Consider the following 23733-nt stretch of genomic DNA (forward strand, 5'->3'; position numbering starts at 1 on the left):
CATTATTAGAGATAGTAGGGTAAGTCTCCACTTGGCCCCTGCATGCAACATGCCTGAGATTTTCCGGTATGCTCTGGTGGCTGCTGAGGACTTGGAAATTCTACATTACTGAGTTGAAATTTCTATTGGACTAGCTGTTGCATATGAGAGCTTCCACAAAAATCCTTCTATTATATAGCTGGTTGATCTTACAACCTGTATTATTCACATGGGTTCCTTTTCATGATACAACATTTTCATTTCACTGACACTTTGATTTTCTCCAAAACGCGGTGCTTTGTTATGCACATGCATTCACGGTGTTGCTCTGAGTTTTGAAGGAAATGGGAGTTTCCAATTTTTGCAGCCTATTTTACTTGGCAGGCTGGAACCATGTTACAAGTGTAAATCTACCAACTCAAGGAAGGGGTTGGACCTCTATAGATAAGTAGATAGTTCCAATGTGTATTCTGATATGATGATGTATCAGCTCCAATTGAAGCTAACAGAGGGTGGTCCTCCAGTGACAAGCCACTACTTTGGATACGTCTTAATGGAGGTCGAGTAACAACACCAACTTGTATTTACATACTGTCCTTCAGGTTGAAGAGGTGACTCAGAGCACCTCACAGACCAGAGAAGAAAATGGATAACCAAAAGAAAAGAACAAACAGGTAGAATGGAATTAGGAGATGGTGCCAAAAGAGCGGATGAAGATAAACGTTTTTGAAAGCCTTTGGAAAGCAGAAAAGGTTGAGAAAAGGCAGAGGGAATATGGAGGGATTCCCAGAGGGTCGGGGCATGGTTGCTGAAAGAGTGGTTGCTAATGGTGCAGCAAAGACGATAGGGAATGAGCAGTAGACCAGTGTCAGAGGACCAAAGGTTATGAACGGGGATATAGAGCTGTAGGAGGCCACTGAACTCGTGTAGACTGAGGCCTTGGAGGCTTTTGAAGGTAAGGAAAAGGATTTTCAAATTGATTTGAAGAGGCACAGGGAGCCAATGAAACCTGGTGAAGATGATGGAAGTGCAAGGTTTTGAGTAGAGAAGGACACGAGCAACAACATTCTGAATGAGTTGCAATTTTTATGAAGGCTGGAAGTGGGAAGATTGGCTAGGGGAGCATTAGAAAAACTAAGCTTAATGCTGGTATGGTTAGAGTCTTGGCAGCAATGGAAGAGAAGTAAGGGGTGATAATTTGAAGGTGGAAGAAAACCGGAATGGATGTGGGGAGGAAAATGCAACTCAGGACCATGTTGAGGTTCAAACCATTGGACATAGTTAGGGAAGTAACAGAATTAGAGTATAATATGCTGCTCTGTCATAACCTTCATACCTAATTTACAGAGCTACAGCTGTAGGTTCATTATGTACAGCACAAGAATTAAATGCTAGTGCTGAGAGCACAATGATCAGATAGAAATAAGATAGAAGCACCATCAGCTGAATGGTGAACAAAATCTGCTTAAAAAAAACCAAATAAAATAAATGTTTTCTTGTTCATGATCTGGGAGAATGGCGATTGAATGTGATGTTTACATTTTTTTTAATGTTGAAAGCTACATAGAAACATGACTGCCAGCATCATCCTTTTTGGAAAAAACAAGACAATTTGATGTAATGCTCCATTTGAAACCACTTGTGGTTAGTGCCAACTTTAACAGTGAAGAGCTTTCATCTGAATATCAGTATTTTTTCCAGTGTACCTTCACAAAGCATTCAGACAGACTGTGCATATAGCACAGCCGATGTAATATTCCAACACTTAATAAGCGCTTTGCAGAATGGCCTGCCACTCTTTTACTATGCTGCACATTTGTAACTTTTCTGCTATAGATCATTAGATAGTCTTCATTAGTTTCTAATTGTTCAATCTCTTTCATGACTTCTGCCTAAAATTAAATGTGACGTGCCACGACCGGGGATGGAGCTATTATGAAAGTGCAGCTTGATTGGCTGTGATTAAACTGCTGCATAAAGGTCGGTTATCTTTTTAGTTAAGAAAAAGCTAATTTCCATAGCATTCTTCATTTTAGAGGTGATCTGATCCTATCCGTTTCGAGTTTGATGTCTCTTTGGATGCAGCGCAATAACACAAAGAAAGCAATGTAGTGTGTCTCTGGAGGCAGGGGACACTCGCTCACAAAATGGTTTCATTCCCCACAATCCTGAATTTTCAGCAACCGCACCTGCACCGACATAGCAGTTCTGACCTTGGCGTTGGTGCTCTGACCCTGTCGTGTAGTGTAAACAGGCCAAATTTGGAACACAGGCAGCCACACTATATAGCAGAGCAACGCTATTAATTATGAGTCTGAATCAATGGGCCCTCTGTTGCCTCATAGTAGCACTCCTTTTTTAGAATCCAATTCTCTTGGGTAAACCCTGATTTATTACTTATTCAACATTACGCCCTTTTTATACCACTTTTTCACAAGACTCTGTCAAGCACAAATACACCCAGGCACCTTATTTTCTTGTCACTTTATGTTAACTACACATGAAGGGGCTTGAAAAAGATGCCTGCAAGGGAGGTTTAAACCACTGATTCTATTATTTAGGGATGATTATATTATGCTAATTGCTTTGTGGCGAAAGACATGTATTTGGTCGACATTTACAAATGTAAAGCAGTGGCGTACAAATTGCACAATCTAAACTCAGCAGACAGTATGTCATTTTCATATTTCCTTTTAGAGTTCCTGATCTTTGCGTCATCTAGTTTGTGCGTAAAGTCGGCCTGCATGTCCTCCACTGTAAAGGTCCCTTTTGCTTTGACCAGTCAGATGGAAATTATTGCATCTTGACCGAACAGTAATGAATAGAGGAAACGGAATGTACCTTTTACTATTTACTGAGTAAATGGGTGGACATTACAGCACATTGTCTGCATGGCAGAAACCGAAACTGAAAGTGAAAGACAAAGTAAAACCGAGCCCCCCAGCACCCCCTTCAGGTAACACCCGGGAACTGGGACAAACTTAATTGAAGCAAAACTCAAAACACAACACTCCTTTCCCCCAGATAAAACCCTTTAGTCCTCCAGGCGTCTGGGACGGAATCTAACCCGACTTGAGTGCCGCTGGACAGGCATAGTCGGGGTGCCACTGCTAGCCACAGGAAAACCTTCCTCCGTGGCTGATGACTCCGTGACACCTTCTGTCGATGTGGCTTCCATCGTTGTTGCAGGAAGCAGGCCGTCACTGCCTGGCAGAGGTGGCGGAGACAATGGCCTAGCCTGTGACGTCTCTGTTACTCTCACCGGAGTACGACCCCGTAGCTGGTCTACATGGCATCTGTGTAGCTGGCCATCAGGTGTACGGACGCTGTACGACAGGGGACCCATGGCCTGCTCCACCACGGCAGGCATCCATTTGTCTCCTCCTGCTTAGCAACGGGCAAACACAGTCTCTGACGACTCGAACTGCCTGGCGGTGTCCTGGTGCTTCTTAGCCAGCTCCTCTTGCTTTGTGTGCATCTCATCCCTGTAGTCCGGGTGTAGCCGGCCCAGTGCAGTCGCCAGCCGGCGACCCATCAGCATCTCGGCAGGACTCTTCCCCGTTTGGTGTGGTATGCTGTGATAACAGGAACCTGGCCAATCTGGTTTGCCAGTCCCCCACCGATATCCTCACCAGTGCCTCTTTTATGGTTTGCACCATCCTCTCTGCCTGCCGTTAGAGGAGGGGTGATAGGGCGCTGTGGTCACATGGTGGATCCAGTTTCTGCCTGCAAAAGCCTTGAACTCCGCTGACGTGAAGGCTGCTCCATTGTCTGAAACCAGCATGTCAGGGACCCCATGTGTGGCAAACAGCAAACGCAACGTGTTGATCAATGCACTGGATGTCATGGAGCTCATGATAGCCACCTCCAGCCATTTCGAATGAGAATCCACCACTATCAAAAAGACCTTCCCCTGAAATGGCCCTGCAGTCAATGTGGAGTCTTGACCATTTACGAGTGGTCCACTCCCAGGGGTGAAGGGGAGCCTTGGATGGGCTGTGGCGAGTCAGCTGACATGTCTCACAGCTCTTTACCACCTCCTCCACGTCTCAGTCCAACCCCGGCCACCAGACGTAGCTTCTCGCCAATGCCTTCATGTGCACAATCCCAGGGTGTGAGTCATGCAGCATTTTCAGCACCTCCTCTCTTGCGGCGGCAGGAACCACCACATGGCTTCCCCAGAGCATGCAGTTCTTGTGTGCAGACATTTCATGGCGCCTCTGAACGAAGGGCTTGAAATGCTCCTCCTGGACCTCGGAGGGCCAGCCATGCAGCAGCCAGCGTAGCACCCGTGATAAGACTGGATCTTTCTGTGTGAGGCTGCCAATCCGCTGGGCATGGAGTGGGGCCACCAGAACCTCCTCCAGTAGCAGCACCTCCAGGGGTGGTGGCGTCTCAGCCATCAGCCGATTCAAAGGCAAGCGACTCAGAGCATCAGCATTAGCCAGCATCTTCCCAGGCCTGTAGCAAAGTTCATAACTGTAGGCCCTCAACATCAGACTCCACCGAAGCATACGCGGTGACATGATCTGGGGCATGGGCTTGGAGTGATGCAAGAGCCCCAAGAGTGGCTTCTGGTCTGTGTAGATGACGAACTGTCTCCCTAACAGGTACTGGCTGAACTTCTTTACCCCAAATATGATGGCTAGGGCCTCCTTGTCAATCTGGGCGTAATTACGTTCTGTTGTTGAGAGTGTTCTTGAGGCAAAACTGATAGGCGCTTCCCGGCCATCTGGCTCTATGTGACCCAACAGAGCTCCCAGCCCGTATGGTGAGGCATCACACACCAACACCAATAGCTTGTTTTCATCATAGTGTGCCAGAACCTTATCTGCTTGTAGCAGTTCCTTTGCCTGTCTGTAGGCTGTTTCATGAGCTGAGGTCCAGTTCCACACTGTTGCTTGGTCTAACAGCCTGTGCAGTGGCTCTAAGATTGTGGCTTTGCCCTTGAGAAAACAACTGTAGAAGTTTAACAGTCCGAGGAATGCCTGTAGTTCGGTCTTGTTCTTGGGGGTGGGAGCGCTCCTGATAGCCTCCACCTTCTCCGTAGTCGGATGCACACCATCTTTGTCCACTCGGAATCCCAAGAACTCCACCCCATTGGCAGCGAACACACATTTCTCCTTCTGAAGGCGTAGTCCTACCTCAGCCAGCCGGCGTAGTACTTCCTGCAGCCGCTCATCATCGGCTTCCTGTGTCTTGCCTGTAATCAGTATGTCATCCAAGTAAGGCTGAACTCCCGGAACACCAGCCAACAGGGTGTCCATGAACCTCTGAAAGATTGCCACAGCCGTAGACACCCCAAACTGCAGCCTTGTGGCTCGGAAAAGTCCTCTGTGGGTGTTGATTGTCAACAGCTCGGCTGACACTATATCCAGGACCAATTGCTGGTATGCTTGCTTGAGATCCAGCTTGGTGAACAGAGTGCCTCCAGCCAGTGTTGAAAACAGCTCTGTAACTGTTGGTAAGGGATACACATCTGGTAACACAGCAGTATTAACCGCACATCTGTAATCTCCACAGATTCGCAGGCCCCCATCCTTCTTTGCAATGGGCACAATAGGGGTGGCCCAACGGGAGTTCTTCACTGGCAAGAGAACCCCTTGGTTCACCAGCTTATCCAGGGCCTCATCCACCTTCTTGCGCAACGCAAAAGGAACTGGTCGCGCCTTGAAGAACTTAGGCGCTACCCCTGGGTCCACTTCGATTGAGACTGGCGGTCCCCGACAGGCCCCGAACTCACCAAAAACCTCTTCATAGTTCTCCAACATAGGCATTATGGGCTGTCTCTGTGCCGTGTGTACTCCTGTCACTTCAATACCGAGGGGCTCAAACCAATCTCTGCCCAGCAGGCTTGTGCCCTGCCCCGCCACCACATAAAGTGGAAGTGTGTCCTTGACTGCCTGATACCTAACTTCCACATGAATCATACCCAGCACCTGGAGTTGAGCTTGGGACCACTGCCGTAGCACGCCACTGACCTGAGCCATCGCCGGGGGTTCACTTGGCCACAGCCTATTGTAAGTGTCTTCACTTATCAACGAACACGCTGAGCCTGAATCCACCTCCATGCAGAGTGGTGCCCCATTCATGATCACATTTGCCGTGTATCCCCACCGTCCGTGGGGTAGCTGCTCAGCTTCCGTGGTATACACTGTGTACTCATCGTTGCCCTCCAGTGTCAGGGTGTGTGTCTGCGATGCTTGAGTTGGCTCTGCTGCAGCAGCCTGAGCTTTCTTCATGCAGACACGAGCTATGTGTCCTCTTTTCTTACAGAAATGACATACCGCTGACACAAATTTGCATGTAGTGGAACCATGGAGAGCCCCACAGCGGAAACATTTGCTTCCTGTCTATTTGTTGCCTCCATGTCTCTCGCAGCAGCAGCTGCGTGTGTGGTCTTGTGCACCTCCTCAGTGGCCTGAGATGGTGCTGCCTCTGTACGGAGCATACGTGTGTTCATCGATGCAGCCTCTGCTGCTAAAGCCTTCTCCTCGGCCAGTCGGAACGTCAGGGCCTTCTCCGCTAACAGCTGTCTCTGCAATTCCGAGTCCAGCACTCCACACACAATCCTGTCACGGAGCATATTGTCTAAATGGTCACCAAAATTACAATGTAATGAGCGTTTCCTCAACTCAGCAATGTAACTTGAAATAGATTGTCCAGGCTGTTGTTTACAATTGTGAAAATGGAAACGCTGCACAATCTCTGAGGGTTTTGGGTTAAAATGTTTGTGCAGCTTCTCAATCAAATCAGCATAATCCACCTCACTAGGTTTATGAGGAGCCACCAATGAATGCAGGACGGAGTAAGTAGCAGCTCCGCATACACTTAGCAACACTGAGCGCGTCTTCTCTTTGTCAATATTATTGGCCTCAAAGAAACACCCCAGTCTTTCTGCGTATTCCTCCCATGAACTGTCCTTATCCCCAGAGAACTCTTCAATACGTCCCAACGTCATCATAGTTTTAATGTGCACTGTCCCTTTAAGATCCACGGACATTTTTCTTTTTTTTAAAATTCTTTTTCTCCTCCAGCCAGAGTTACGGTAGCTACACTTACGGTAGTTACCTGGCCCGCACAATACTCTGTCCGCCGTCTACGTCGCAGCTAGCCAACTATCAAAATGCCGTTGATGTTGCTAGCTGAGTGGCCTGCTCGTCGCAATTTCCAATATCACGGCTGTAGGTTCGCATGTCTATCTCCATCCTTCTAGAGAGTTCAACAGCCGCCTCATCGCCAGTATTGCATCTTGACCGAACAGTAATGAATAGAGGAGACGGAATGTACCTTTTACTATTTACTGAGTAAATGGGTGGACATTACAGCACATTGTCTGCATGGCAGAAACCGAAACTGAAAGTGAATGACAAAGTAAAACCGAGCCCCCCAGCACCCCCTTCAGGTAACACCCGGGAACTGGGACAAACTTAATTGAAGCAAAACTCAAAACACAACAGAAATGATCGCCGCTCCCACTAAATGGATGAAGTAATCAGATTTCTGACAAAACTGAGGCAGTCATTAGAACCACAGTGACTTATTTTACAGCAAGTTTCTTGCAAAAGGTTTCTGAATATTTCTCAGGGCCAGACTACGTTGGAGTAAAGCCCGTTATTGTCACTTCCTATTTGTTGAGAAGGTAAACAAGGTCACGGCTGAAAACAGATCATCCAGTCGGCCAAACCTCCTCTCAGTAGTACATTAGTTCACCTACCAAGGCATCCAATTGTATTTTGCACAACCCCACTTTCTCATCATTTTCTTTTAAAAAATCTTGAGATGGAACCTGGCAATAACAGGTCTCAGAATGCAAAATAGGTTTGGTTCTGTCTGTGGATTAGGTCATTATTTTAAAATGTTCAGCTGGGCTTATTCATTTCTGTGCTCACTAAACCGTGATTTTCCTCCTTTTAAAGTGAAAGATTGAAAAATCATGAGCTGGTGAGTACGGAAGTGGAAAACCCTGGCCTATTCGGTATAAAAGCAGAAGTGTGTGGATTTCAAGAGAGATGTTTAGTTCCAACTTTTGTTGCCCCCAACTGCTAAACTCATTTGTCTGGGAGTAATGTTAATTATTCTAATAACAATAGATTTTTACATAGGTCAAATTTGAAATCAACGTTCCATTTTGATGCAGCTGGGAGTTTGAGTTTGAAGGTTATGTAAAGGTCACAGAAGACAGAACTATAGGCTTGGTACAAATTCAGGAAAATACTGCAAGTACAATATTAACTTTTTTCATCCCATATTGATGTATGATTATTTCAGCTTAACACAAACTAATCCCCAATCCCCAATTCTCTACAGAATATGCATTTGGATAGGTCACACTACACTGAGATGGGAAGAAATAAAATCACACTACTGTTTCCTTGTTCTCTTGCTCGTTGAATGATTAAAAAATCAGAATCCATAAAAATAGCCATCTACTAAATTATGTTCCAAATCTATAATTGACATTTAATCCCAGTTGTGTTGATCTTACATTGTGAGAGCTGCAATCCATTAAATCTTGATCATTGTTCTTCATAGCCTCTTTAAGGAATGCCCCTTTACTTGGGGAGCTGATATTTTCCGTCTGGGAGATATCCGGGAGCTGAAAGAGATAGTGCGAAAAAAAAAAATCCAATGATGGTCTTATTGTTATTCATCAACACAAACCTGCCTGAACGCTTGTGGGGAAAGAGTAGATTAGAATAAGTTCTACAGAGGGAAGAATGCAATTTTATTTATTATACTTCTAAACTTTAGCACATTTTTCACTCTGTCAACAAATGTAATTAGCTATTTTACTGCTAAGATATCAGCAACAAAACCACTTGCTTTGGTCCAGTGAAGTGAACAAAAACAAGGCAAAGGGAACTTCACATGGTTCAGGTATTCTACCGAAAGTCATGGAGATGAAAATAGCATTTTTATGAGAGATCTGGAGGAAATCTTAGCAGACCTTGTAACTAATGCATTGTAACCCATGAAATATTCATTTAAAAATCATGACCTCTGACCAGATTATATTATTTATGTTGCACAAGGTCACTGAATAGATCACTTTTTAATAAAATGCTGAGCAGGCTGGGACTATAGCAAAAGTAGTCTTTTTGAAGAGACAGTCTTCCTTTCTGCTGACCTGAATAGTGTGGAAGAAGACTATCAAAGGCACAAGATGTATCCCTCCTATTAAGGCCCAAAGTTGGAGCTGTACAAGTACAATAAGCCTGTCTACCCTTAGACATCCCTCGAGATAAAATAGCCAAAAGTAGGCAATGCTTCTTGCGCAGGTAGGTTGTTGACAGGAACACAGAAGCTGATATCCATTAATATAATAGAACATTGTGATGGGTTTGCACATTTGATCGTATGGATTTTGATTAAAAGTAGATGTAATTAATTTTAGCATAACACACTTTGTGCACTTGGTTTACATGTGTCTGCATGAATTTCAGTGTTTAGATGAGAATTTCTTGGCTGTGGTTCAGGTGGCAGGGGGTGAATGACATCTTTGGGTGGAGTTGATTTGGATTGTTACCCTTTACAATGTTTGAGATAAGGTGCTGTTACTCTCTTACCACTCTGTTCATGCTAATCTAACCTTTAAAGGTACTTAGCAGAAAGGGTACACAGTGTCTTACTTGCATATTTGTGAGGGGAGGGGGGTCAACTGCACTTTGCCACAACTGGGGGCATACATCTTGCAAAAGCTTGAAAGCTTCTAGGTCAGAGAAAATCAAATCAAATCAAAATCAAATCAAATCAACTTTTATTGTCATTGTTAGTGCACAAGTGCAGTACAACGAAATGTAGGCTTGCGGCTCCCGAGAGTGTACATTTAGATTAAGACATTTAAACATTCAACATACATTTGGCTTGTAATACATTAACATAAACATAACCATAATAAAGTGCATTGGCAGATCTGCAGGCTTTAGAGTTTATTTGTGGAGTTCAGTAGGATGACAGCCCTGGGAAAGAAGCTGTTCCTAAATCTGGTCGTACGGGTGCGAATGCATCTGTAGCGTCTCCCAGATGGCAGGAGGGCGAACAGACTGTGGCTGGGGTGGGTAGGGTCTTTGATGATGGTCCGTGACCTCCGTAGACAGCGTTTCTGGTATATGTGCTCTATGGTCGGTAGCCGGGTGCCGGTAATGCGTTGGGCAGTTTTGACTACCCGCTGCAGGGCTTTCCGGTCATAGTAGCTACAGCTGCCATACCATACTGTGATACAGTTTGTCAGGATGCTCTCTATTGTGCAGCGGTAAAAGTTAGAGAGGAAATTATTTATGCTCTTTTTGATATTTATAAGATTTCCATGGATTCGGCAGTAGTACCTGGGAACTGAAAGATAGCAAATATGATTCCAATGTTGCTCACTCTATCTAATATCTTGGAAAGAGTTAAAAGAGCATCAGGATGATTCCAGGCCTTAGGGAATTAGGGTATGAAGATAGATTTTGCCGATTGAGCTTATTTTTCCAGGGGAATGATAGACTGAGGCCAGGCATGATTCAGAATAATACAGGTTAGTTAGCTTGGACAATAAGCACAGAATTTGAGGATACAATTACAAAATCCACAAGCCTTGATGTATGTTAATTAATTCCCCCCTCTCCAAATGATACGGTATATATGAAGTGGAATACCAGAAAAGTTTATAATTCTGGGTCAGTTGAAAATATGGAACTGCATTAATAACTGTTGAGAAAGCAGATTGAAAGCCATAGAAATATTAATGGATCTGTTTCACATGGGGGTTAGGCAGAGCGTGAAGACATCTTTGAGTTGGGTTGGAGGAAGCCAATAATTGATGTTGTCATGCGTTGCTTGTGAAAGGAGTAGGTTTGATGGGTTAAATGGCCTAACTCATGCTAAACATTTTTATGTCCTTATGTTAAAGAAAATCACAAGCAAGCTCACTCTTAGCTTTTTACAGCGATGTATTTGCTCTTTCAACAACCCTATAAATCACGCTTTTTATTTACTTTTTCCAGTTAATCAGGAGTTATGCCAACTGTATGATAGAATGCAACTAAATGATCGAAGATCTTATTCCAAATATAGTTCTGGTGACTTTAGAAAGATATTCAATCAATAAAATTGATTTTTTTTTAAAGAACTGTTGCAAGTAAAAATAAAGTTTCAAAAAGCAGAAGCATGTGGGGTTCTGCTTCTGTGTTTGACACCTCGAGATTTTCTGCCCATTTACTTTAACAGGTGAAAAACCATGGGCTTATAAGAACATAAGAATTAGGAGCAGGAGTAGGCCATACGGCCCTTCGAGCCTGTTCCACCATTCAATAAGATCATGGCTGATCTTCGGCCACAACTCCACTTTCCCGCCCGATCCCCATATCCCTTGATTCCCCGAAAGTCCAAAGGCTTGCAAGGACAGAAGTGGAAAACCACAGTGCAAATCTCTAACCATTTGATGATATTTTTAATTATGGCATATTACTCCTTTAAGTTTTTAATATTGAGGTGCTTTATCAAAGAATAATCAGAAGTTTGTAATAACATACAAATGCTACCAAATAAAGATATGGGGCCAGAAATTCGGGACCCCATGTTTGAGTACGCGCTGTGTACTCACGCATAGGGCCAACGAAAGTGCCGGTTTTGTGCGTGCACTGCGCATGCTCTGGAAACCGGAACTTCCGTTCCCTTGAAGGAAAGGGTTCACAGGTCAAACACGTGTGCCGGAGAGGCAGCGCGTACGCCTGGAACTTCCATTTTTTTACAGATTTCTCCGGAAGTCTCCAGCAGCTGTGCTTTTAAAAAACAGTCGCAAGGCCTGCTTTTAATAAGGTAAGTGGTGAATTAAGTAAAATTAAACCATTTTTTCCACAGGTTTATTATTTTTAAATACTTTAAAGAAAGGTAAGTTTATTTTTAGCCCCGTTAAAAACTGTAATTATTTTTTCAAAAATTTAAATTATTGTTTAAAATGGTTATTTTATGTAATTTATAGTTATTTTAAAAATGTGATGTTTTTTAAAAAATGTATTTGAAGTTTAAGTTAGGTTTTGGGGCCGATCTCTATTCATAGATTTGACAGGCCTTCCTGTCAAATCTATGAATAGAGATTCCCTGCTATGATTAGCTCTCCATGGCCCACGTGATCCCAGGGGACGCTTCAAACTAACTGCGCCCCTGGGATACACAAGTACTGTGCGCCGGCAGCTGGAGGAGGCCCAGGATCGGAATCCTACGCGGGCCCACAGCACAACGGCAGGCATGCCAGGTAAGTGCAGGTCAGGGGCTTGCACCCGCGGGAAGCCTCCGACCTGAATTTCTGGCCCATGAATGAGAAATAGTTCAATATTTAGTAATTTTAAGATGATGAAATGAGAACAAGGGGTATGATTAGTAGGTTCTACTGTGTTAACTTTTTCATTTGAATGGAATAAATGGCTTGCAGAGTTATCATTCAACACCCCATTTACCTTATGATGCTCTTTAGTATTAACAAGGCAGTATACAAATCTCCAGAGGCATAGAACACAGTACAGCTCAATGAGATGGCTTCTCTCCCTACATCTGGAGGCAAATTGATGATGGAAAAGGTGAATGGCCATCTTTGGCAGCACAAGCAGCCACTGGGCCATGGATCAGCTGAACCTTCCGCTCAGGTGCACAGGTCCTCAATGTGCCGGCCTGTACGAACCTTCCCTTAACACCGGGGAAGTTCAACTGCTAAAAATATGTGATGTTGCCAGCATGAATTTTCAACCAAATCACAATGGCCAGTGTTGTCGTCAATCCACACTACAATGCAGATGAAGTGAATTCACACAACCACCAGCCCACTATATAAACATGCCATAGACTACATCATCCTGCACACATTCGTGCCTCAGCTCAGTGGCAGCACTCTCGTCTCTGAGTCAGAAGGTTGTGGGTTCAAGCCCTCCACCAAAGGCTTGAGCACATAATCTAGGCTGACACTCTCGGAGGTGCTGTCTTTGGATGAGCCCCTGTCTGCCTTCTCAGTGGATGTAAAAGACCCAATGACACCAATTTAGGAATAGTAGGGAAGTTCTGACAGTGTGCTGACCAACATTTATCCCTTAACAAACAGCACTAAAACAAATGATCTGGTCATTTATCGGATTTCTGTTTGTGGGATCTTGATGTGTGCCAGCCATGTTTGCCTACATTACAACAATGACTACACTTAAAAGATACTTCACTGAGGTTGTGAAAAGCACTATATAAGTGTAAGTTCTCTCCTTTCACGTCCAAGGATAGTATGCAGCGTAGTGTGAGTCAAAGGTATGACAATTTGTAAACTGCATTCAAGCACTTCCCTTTGACATGTTGGAAAGTTAAGCTGTTCTTGGCTGATGAAATGAAAACCGTTCAAGCAAACAGATTACTGAAAGTTGTGGAGCTATACTGGAGCTGTATTACATGCCTGAAAAAATACCTTCGAATGGCATTGATTTGTGTGCAATTTCTGCTTGTATTCTGTGATTTTTCATTACGACAATTTCAAATACTTTTTTGGATGAAAGGACTTTTCATTTCTTAGGTGCAGTCTTGAAGCAATTCTATCAACTTGGGCCATTCATTTTCAACAACAACAACTTGCATTTATATAGCACCTTTAACATAGTAAAACATCCCAAGGCGCTTCACAGGAGCATTATCAAACAAAATTTGACACCAAGCCAGATAAGGAGATATTCGGACTGGTGACCAAAAACGTGGTCAAAGAGGTAGGTTTTAAGGAGCGTCTTAAAGGAGGCATAGTGGTTAGCACTGTTGCCTCACAGCGCCAGGGACCCGGGTTCAAATCCGGCCTCGGGCGACTGTCTGTGTGGAGTTTGCACATTCTCCCCGTGTCTGCGTGGGTTTTCTCCGGGTGCTCCGGTTTCCTCCCACAGTCCAAAGATGTGCGGGTTAGGTTGATTTGGCTATGATAAAATTGACCCTTAGTGTTAGGGGATTAAATACATGGGGTTACGGGGATAGGGTGAGATATGTGTCGGTGCAGGCTCGATGGGCTGAAATGGCCTCTATCTGCACTGTGGGGATTCTGTGATTCTGTGATTCTGTGAGGAGAGGTAAAAAGGCAGAGAAGTTTAAAGAAAGAAAGAAAGACTTGCATTTATATAGCACCTTTCATGACCACCGGATGACCCAAATTGTTTTACAGCCAATTAAGTACTTTTTGAAGTGTAGTCACTGTTGTAATTTAGGAAACTCAGCAGACAATTTGCGCATAGCAAGCTCGCACAAACAGCAATGTGATAATGACCAGATAATCTGTTTTAGTGATGTTGATTGAGGGATAAATATTGGTCAGAACACAGGCATAACTCCCCTGCCCTTCTTCAAAATAGTGCCGTGGGATCTTTAACCTGAGAGAGCAGACGGGGCCTCGGTTTAACGTCTCATCCAAAAGACGGCACCTCCAACAGTGCAGCATTCCCTCAGTACTGCACTGGAATGTCAGCCTAGATTTTTGTGCTCAAGTCTCTGGAGTGGGACTTGAACCCACAACTTTCTGACTTAGAGGTGAGAGTGCTACCCCCTGAGCCATGGCTGACACTAGGGAGGGAATTCCAGAGCTTACGGCACAGGCAGCTGAAGGCACGGCCGCCAATGGTGGAGCCATTAAAATCTGAGATGCACTAGAGACCAAAATTGGAGGAGCGCAGAGAGCTTGGAGGGTTGTAGGGCTGGAGGAGGTTACAGAGATAGGCAGGGGCGAGGTCATGGAGGGATTTGAAAACAAGGATGAGAATTTAAAATTGAGGCTTTAGTGGACCAGGAGCCATTGTAGGTCAGTGAGCGCAGGGGTGCTGGGTGAACGGGACTTTGTGCAGGTTAGGATATGGGCAGTAGAGTTTTGGATGAGCTCCCATTTATGGAGGGTGGCAGATAGGTGAGTGACCAGGAGAGCATTGGAATCATCGATTCTTGAGGTAACAAAGCATGGATGTGGATTTCAACAGCAGATAAGCTGAGGTAGGGGCAGGGATGGATGAGGTTACAGAGGTGGAATTAGGTAGTCTTTGTGAAGGAGAGGATATGGGGTCAGAAGCTCAGCTCAGGGTCAAATAAGACAGCAAGGTTGTGAACAATCTTCTTCAGCCTAAAGTGGCCAGGAAGGGGGATGGAATCTCTGACAAGGGAATGGAATTTGTGGCAGGGGCTGAAGACAATGGCTTCGGTCTTCCCAATATTTAATTGGAGGGAATTGTGGCTCATCCAGGACCAGATGTTGGCCAAGCAGTCTGACAACACAAATGCAGTGGAAGTTTCGAGAGAAGTAGTGATGAGGTAGAGCTGGGTGTTGTCAGCGTACATGTGGAACCTGACATCATGTCTTTGAATGATGTCACTGAGGGGCAGCATGTAGATGAGTAATAGGAGGGGGTCAAGGATACATCCTTGGGGTCTCCAGAGGTAAAAGTGAGAGGTGAGAAGAGAAGCCATTGCAGAAGATTCTCTGGCTACAAGTGGATACATAAGAGTGGAACCAGGCCAGGGCTGTCCTACTCAGCTGGACAACGGAGGAAAGGCATTGGAGGAGGTTGGTGTGGTCAACTGTGTCTAAAGCTGCGAATAGATCGAGAAGGATGAGGTGGGATAATGCACCACTGTCAGCCACAGGAGATGTCATTTGTGACTTTGGTTTGGGCTGTTTCAGTGCTGCGATTGGAGAGATTCAAACATGTCGTTGCGGAAAGATGGGCACGGATTTGGGAGGCGACAACATGTTCAAGGACATTGGAGAGGAAAGGGAGGTTGGAAATGGGACAGTAGTTTGCAAGGGCAGTGGGGTCAAGTATGGTTTTTTTTTAAGAGAAAGGTGATGACAGCAGATCTGAAAGGGAAGGGGACAGTACGTGAGAAGAGGTAACAGTTTGCCATATCTGCTAGCATGGGGACCAGTAAGGGAAGTTGGGTGGTCAGCAGTTTCGTGGGAATAGGGTTGAGAGTGCAAGAGGTGTGTCTCATTGACACAATGAGCTTAGAGAGGGCATGAGGGAGAAACTAGAGAAACATTGCATACCAAAATGTGTTTTATTTCATAGATTACTTAATGAATATTTCATATTCAGTAGATTTATGCCCATGAATTCTGTCACATTTTATAAGATGTAGTTTAAACTTCAGAGAGACAGGGCAACTACAGCTGCCAAATTTTCAATTTTCCAATTTAATTCATCTTCGTTAATATTTATTTCAGAACAGATTCAATTAAAAGGTTCAATAAAATTTCAAGATTGCAATAAGACAATGGCCTAGAAATTCAGTTAAGGCCCGCCAGCAGGCTAACGCCCAAAAGTTAGCGCTGCGCGCGGAGCCAGGTGCGCCCGTCAGATATTCAGCTTTTGCGCCCCAAGTCGGAACCGGGCGCTATTCCAGGGTGTGCCCGCCCCCGCTTGGGGCGCTGAGACTGAATTTCTGCGCTGTAGGCCCCGCTGCGCCACCCGCTGCGGAGCGGCAGGCTGCGGTACTGCAGGCCTCCTCCTTCTCTTCAGGGGGAGGTGCCTGCAACAGCGAGATCGCCGCTGGACTGTGCCGGCAAATGAGCCCGGCACCAAGCAGAAGTGCCGGGCTCGCGGAAAGCAGCCGGCAATGCCGCGGGGGGGGGGTGGAGGAGGCCGGGGAAGGAGGTGCGGGCAGGCGGCCGCCGAAAAAGCGGCCGGCCGCACCTCCACCTTAAAGCGCCCCAGTAGCGCAGCAGTACGGCCCCGTTTTTCAATCGCTGTTTGCGGCCGCTGCAGAAGAGGCGGCTGCAACTAAATATGGGGTTTGGGCCGGAAGCGGGGCGGAACCGGGGCACTGCGCACACCGATGACGTCATCGGTGTCGGCGCAGCGCTACCGGCTACCGCCGCCATTACCGCAGCGCTGAATATCAGCGCACCCTCTTACACTGGCGCAGAAACCCTATTTGGGCGGTAACTGGGCTCAAAGCCCACTGAATTTCTAGGCCAGTGTTTTTAAAATAAAGGTGTGTTTTTTTTCGCCGCTTGATCATTTTTATTTTGCCAGCAGTGTCTGTTTCACTTGTGCTAGACTCTTGGCGCACTTCAACAATGATATGCGAATAGTGTTTCTTGGATAGCGGAGCAGTGATTTAAAGGGTTTGGCACTTGATATGTACAAAGAACTGAGAAGATGAAAGTGAAATTAATGAAACATAACCACACCCCAGATTTTTCCAAGGTGACCTTTGACGTAGGGGAATTGAGTCACCTTTAAGACTGTCAGGCCTAGAAATTCGGTTGGTTGCGCCAGCGATTAGCGCCTAAAGAGCCCAAGAATTGGGGCGTTACCCAATGTTCGGGCGGGCGCAATGAAGATAGCGACACCTCCCATATTGCGTATCCATTTGGCGCCAGCGCTAACTCTTAGCACGCGCCCATGTGTGCAGGCAGTTAATGACGTCATTTCAGTGTGCAACGCCTTTTTGGCGCCCCTGACCAGATATTCGGTGGCGCCCGGAACCTTTCCGTCTGGCGCTATTAGTGACAGTTGGATGGAACATTCCCAGGCCCTTCTCAGAGTCAGGGGGCACTAATTAAAGGGGACAGCTCTAGTATAAAAGCTGCAGGCACTTGGCCTGTTCATTCTGGTCGTTGCTGGAGAGAGTTGGTGAACTACTGTTGCACACTATTTTTCGGATTTAGCCTTCGAAGACTTAGGACCTGCAGGCCTGTCCGGAGCAGTTGGAGCGCTAGACATTACTGCGTGTTGCCCGTCTGGCATAGCAATGGGAGCTGCTTTGGAGGGGAACGTCCTCATGGCCGGACACTTGGAAGGGGCACAGAGACGGCGGGAGAGAGGGCCGGGATTGGCCAGAAGGAGGAGGGGCAATGGAGGTCGGCCAATCCGACAATACGCTGCGAGGGTTTTCAGGCAGCAGGTGTCATACCTTACCATGTCGGAGGAGCAGTGTCTGCGAAGGCTCAGATTCGGTAAGGAGGTTGTGACTGAGCTGTGCCACCTGCTTGCTGAGGATCTGCAGCCGCGTCTACGGTGCAGGACCTCTCTGTCAGTTGCCGTCAAAGTGACTGTTGCCCTGAACTTTTACGCAAGCGGATCCTTTCAGTCAGCCACTGGGGACATCACGAATATAACACAATTTGCAGTGCATTGTTGCATCCGGCAAGTGACAGCTGCCCTCTATAGAAGGAGGCGTCAATTAATCACCTTCCCTGTGACCCTGGAGAAGCAGGCGGAGCGTGCGCAGGGCTTTGCTGCTATTGCGGACTTCCCCATGGTGCAGGGGGCCATAGATTGCACACACGTGGCTTTGCGGGCGCCATTGCAGAATCCAGAGGAGTTCCGCAGCCGAAAGGGGTTCCAGTCCATCAATGTCCAGCTGGTCTGTGACCACCGCCAGATGATAATGGCAGTCAACGTGCAATTCCCTGGGAGCAGCCACGATGCATTCATCCTGCGGCAGACCTCAGTTTCTGACCTTTTTGAGGGCCCGGCTCACCCACGAGGCTGGCTTCTGGGCGACAAGGGCTATCCTCTCTGCCCATGGCTCATGACCCCACTCTGTTTGCCCGCCACCCTGGCAGAAGAGCTTTACAACAGCAGCCATCAGGCGACCAGGAACATTGTCGAGCACACTATTGGTGTGCTCAAACAGCGTTTCCGCTGTCTAGACCATTCGGGGGGAGCCCTGCAGTACTCGCTGGAGCAAGTAGGTCGCATCGTCATCGTCTGCTGCATGCTCCACAACTTGGCCATTCGACGAACCCAGCCAATGCCAGCCGACCCTCAAGGTCCAGCAGAGCAGGCGGACGAGGAGGAGGAGGAGGAGGAGGAAGAGCAGGCGGACGAGGAGGAGGAGGAGGAGGAGCATGCGGACGAGGAGGAAGAGGAGGAGGAGGAGGAAGATGGGAGGGCTCCTGAAAGTGGAAGGGCCGTCCGTCAGGGGCTCATAAGGACTCGGTTCTAGGCCCCTCTGACAGAATGATGGCTGTCATTCGTCCGGCGCACTTCGGATCGTTCAAAGCCTAGGAAGTCCACCATGAGTGTAAATAGTTACGAGTACCATTGTAAATTTAAAAAATTCTTTATTGTCAAAAAAGTGCTTCCTTCCAGCATAACAACGTCATGTCAATAGAAACCATAACTAACAAAATAACAGTCAACTCTCTGGCAAAGCCACAAAACTAAACAAACCATCACAAACAATCACAACAGGTGAGGGCGTCCTTGAATTTGGAGGAAGAAACGTCTCAGCAACTCCCCCTACTGCTGGCCCCTTGATGGAGGCCTACTTCTCTTTCGCGGTCGGCCCCTTCCCTCCCTGCTGCTCCTGCGTAATTGAACCCCAGTGGCGGGGTCAAGGCTGGGGGATGCCTGGTGACTGTCTGGAATCGCAGAAGCCCCTGATGGATGGCCTGGACGACCTCTGGGCTTGGAGGGTGTGGAGGCTGGCTGCTTGATCTGGCCATGGCTGGAAGCAGTGTGCACTGCAGGTGGTGGCAGCTGCACTGCAGACGTTCCAGCGGTGGCATGTGCAATGGTCACCTGCCGAGAGAGGACACCTGCACCATGGTCGGACGACACACTGGCTCTCGGAGGGGACCGGCTCGGCTCCACCGCCACAAGCGACTGCTCCACTGATTCCTGGCCGCGTGTGGTACTGGAAGGGCCCAGGGTGATCCTAGCTGATGCAGATAGGGTGGCAGCAGTGAGAGTTCGCGTTGCCTCAATCTGGGTCTGGATGAGGCCAGCAAGTGACTGCGTGGCAGCAGTGAGGACCTGTGTGGCAGGTGCCAGTGCTTCGGAGAAGCCCTGGACAGTTCTCTCCATTGCTTCGGACAAGGCCGGAGCAGTCTGGTCCACTGCCTCAGACAAGCCCTGGACAGACCTTTCCAGGGATTGTCCGAAGCTCTGAACAGTCCTTTCCATAGCGGCCTCGAAGCCCTGGACAGTCCTCTCCATTACTGCCCCGAAGCCCTGGACAGTCCTCTCCATTGCAGCGCCAAAGTCCAGCACAATCTTTGCCAGTGTTTCTATCGACTGAGGCATCGTCCCCACTGCAGCCATAAGCTCAGTGTGCCTGAGCCGGGCCTGGGTGCTCATTTCAGCCAGGCTACGCACCTCCTCTGCACTCTGTGCAGCAGTCATCGCTCCCTGCCTCGCCCTCCGGGGAGCCGGTGCCCGAACTTGCCTACCCTCCTTGCGTTGATGCAGGCCGCTTGTTCCGGTAACTGGCTGCTCATCAGAGCCACCCCCCTCCCCTCCAGGGAGCTACTATCCCCAGTCTGCAGATGTGTTGGCTCCCCTGCGGCTGGAACAGATGGTGCGGCTTCCTCCTGATCCTCGCCTCCAGAGCCACTGGCACTGGCAGCTTCAGGGCCCGGATCCCGAGCTGGTGATGCAGCATCTGAAAGCAGGGAGGTGGAAGAGTGGCTTTAGCAAAAGGACAGGTTGGCGACAAGGCATGCCAGATTGCGGGAAGGCTCTGACATGGCTCCACAGTGAGAAACCATGCTGGCGGGGGGACCAAGTGGAAGGAGACAGCTGAAAAAGGTGAGATCCTTACCATCGCTGTCAACAATGGGGTCGGCAGCTGCAGTGGTAACAGGACCACTCAGACGTCCTCCAAGAATCTGATGCACTCTCTCCTCGAGATCCGTCAGAGTGACCACTTGTGGAGGTTCTCCACCTGTTCGAAGCTGGTCCTTGCGAATCGTCACCAGCTTGGACTGCAGGGGAAAGAAGGGGAAGTTCTGTTACATGATGCCCTGAGTGATCATCTCATGCCCCCCATGGTGCAAGAGCCCTTACATGATGCCCTGAGTGATCATCTCATGCCCCCCATGGTGCAAGAGCCCTTACATGATGCCTTGAGTGATCATCTCATGCCCCCCATGGTGCAAGAGCCCTTACATGACGCCCTGAGTGATCATCTCATGCCCCCCATGGTGCAAGAGCCCTTACATGACGCCTTGAGTCAAATGTGCATGTGTGTGCCCAGAAAGGGCCATGGGTGCTTGCTGACACATGGCCATTGGGGCATCGCGCACCCTGTAGCCATGAAGTCAGGTGCAGATGGAGGGAATCAGAAGTTTGCATAAACACCACTCACCCTAACGACCCGAGTGAGGTCGTTGAATTTCTTCCTGCACTGAACAGGGCTCCTAGTCGCCATGCTGCTGGAGTTGACCCTCTGACAAACATCCCTCCAAGCTCGGCGGTAGTCCTTTTGATTCGGCCTCCTGCCATTGTCAGGATAGAGAACATCTCGACGGCGCTCCGCTGCGGCCACCAACTGCTCCAGAGCCTCAGTGCTGAAGCGCTCTGCTCTCTGTCTCACCTTCTCCATCTTGACCAAGTTTTTTGCACCAGAGAAGGATGTGCGCCGATTCTGAGGCCTACAGGGCGATGAGTGTGGAAGCTGAGGCTGACTGACCCACCCCTTTAAGAGCCGGCCGGTGCCTGGAAGTCTCGTGGTTATCGGTAATTGAGATCACCTGCGCTGCGCCCGTCCGCGCCGATATTGGTTAGCGCCGGAAGTTTTGCGCATTAGGAGGCCCGTGCAATGTCTGAATTCGCGCCTCCATCACCTTTGGGGGGCGATGCAACCCAATATCGTGCCAGGCGGCGATAAGTTTCGTCTGGCTATAAACTTTGCGCAGCGCCAGTTCTAACGCCTCAAGCGGGGCTATACCCAATTTCTAGGCCTCAGTGTTTTCTTCTGTAGGTCCTATAATTCATACAGAAACTTATTGCTGCCCAATATCATGACTAGATTAGAGTACTGTAAGCTACAATATATGAACTAATCCCTACTCCTTGCCGTGCTCTTTCGTTCCACTCTCTGCTTTGTTTCCCTGTGGTACACGCTAGTCAGCCAGTATGGATATACAACTTCTTAACAGGTCTCTGTAATCAGCTACTAGGAAGTGTGTAAGAACGTCTGAGGCGATTATTCCTTCAATTTATTTTGTTCCCTATTGAAGCCTCTCTGTGATGACATGGTGGAGCTCAGCACTCACCAGTTAGGAAATCACAGGCCTGAATCTTCACCCGGGCCTCTATAGTGTATAGTTTATCTGAAAATATTGTTCTGCACGGGTATAACTTTGACAGGCTGTAATAATTTCAGACCCAGCTTTAATAGTTTTATTTGATTGGCGGCAATATTGCAACTTGGAGAATCATTGGTGCTAATCTTGTTTTTTAAAGGCCATTCAGAACGTGGCATTGCTGAGTCTGCAAGAACTCCCATTCGCTTCACATTCAATGTAGTCTAATTAGAGTTGAGCCAGTAAATTTGAGTAGTTTTAAGCTGTGGACTCATGATCACGAGTCGTGCTGACTTGACTGAAACTGCTGCAACTTATTTCACTTATGACCCTTCACAGTTGGCATAGCAGGGTGTTTTAGCCAATTAAGTATAGTTTCTGCAACAAAATAATTGTGTGGTGATGGCCAACTTTGCATAGCTCGAGAGCTGGAAAAATAAACTATACATTGTTCCCATGTTCCTAAGGGAATGATTTGTCCTCAACACAGTGAAATTTTGTAACTCTTCACAGCTAACAATTCTGTTTATCTGAAATTTTGTTCATAATAAAATTTTTAATGAATTGATGACAATTGCAAATCTGCTTTCATTGCTGTTTTGTGTCACTAATGTTCGACTTACATATGTGACAGTAACTAAATGTTAGGTAAGTGAAAACTTCCGTACAATGTACATTTGCCTTTTCATTGGCATTCTATAGGATCGTTTTCCTGATATTGTTATTAGGTATTGCTCAAGTTTGTGATATTGTGGCCTAGAAATTCATTGGCGTAAAACGGTTGTTTAAGCATCCAACATGACGGGTAGTGATTGATGAAGGCTCCTATATTGGTATCCAGTGCCCGTGCCTGAAACAGGCATTAGGCTCTTTGCATGTGCAACTAGGAAGCCTAATGTCTGTTTCAGGCCTCCATTACAAAATCTGTTAGCAATTGACAGCAACATGCAGCATTGCCATTTTAATAGGAAATTCAGACAAAACTTTGTTACCCAGAGAGCAGTGAGAATGTGGAACTCGCTACCACAGGGAGTGGTTGAAGCGAATAGTATAGATGCATTTAAAGGGAGGCTAGACAAGCATATGAGGGAGAGGGGAATAGAGGGTTACGCTGATAGAGTTAGATGAGGAAAGACAAGAGGAGGCTCGAGTGGAGCATAAACGCCGGCATGGATTGGAGTGGCCATATGGTCTGTTTCTGTGCTGTATATCCTATGTAATCCTATGCAAACCTAATCTAGTAATCAACTGAGAGGGACACCTGCTGGAAATTGGTGAAACCCTTCTTTAATATGCAGATCGGGTTCCAATGATATCACTGAGACTCGACTGCTATTTTAATTAGATGCCTGCGTTGGGAAGCCGCTGTGACTTTCCTGCCAGGCCAGCCTAGCAGGAAGAGTTCCTGGGGCCAGAAGAGGCCTAGGAAGGTAGTACTGAAAAAGCAAAAAGTTAGTTTTATGTCCGGTGGTCTTTAGTTTGATAACATAATAACGTAATGTTTTCAGTGTTGTATTCTTTCCTGGTGATTTACACACTGAGAAAAGAGACAGGAATAAAATAATTGGATGAGAAGCATTTAGAAAATGAATTAAAATTTGGCAGGTATAGTTTCCAAGATGGATCTGTTTAGTTGAATGATATGTTTTGAAAGTGATTCAATTCAATTAATTTCTCTTTAGTAGTGTAAAACATTTAAGGTCAGGCTTTGTTCACCTAACTCAGGAGGTTTTTAAAGG

General features: G+C 46.9%; 1 protein-coding gene across 2 annotated transcripts in view; it reads right to left on the reverse strand.

Moving 5' to 3' along the window:
* The window catches only part of luzp2 (leucine zipper protein 2), a 504938-nt gene that overhangs the window by 65998 nt on the left and 415207 nt on the right, over positions 1 to 23733 (reverse strand). For both annotated transcript variants that reach the window (XM_086008131.1, XM_086008130.1), the window contains one exon: positions 8468 to 8578. In XM_086008131.1, coding sequence (XP_085864257.1) covers positions 8468 to 8578 — 111 coding nt within the window. The remainder of the gene's footprint in view (positions 1 to 8467; positions 8579 to 23733) is intronic.

The sequence above is a fragment of the Somniosus microcephalus genome, chromosome 15 (assembly GCF_052327205.1).
Source record: "Somniosus microcephalus isolate GS21.2 chromosome 15, FLI_Smic_1.0, whole genome shotgun sequence".
Lineage (NCBI taxonomy): Eukaryota > Metazoa > Chordata > Chondrichthyes > Squaliformes > Somniosidae > Somniosus > Somniosus microcephalus.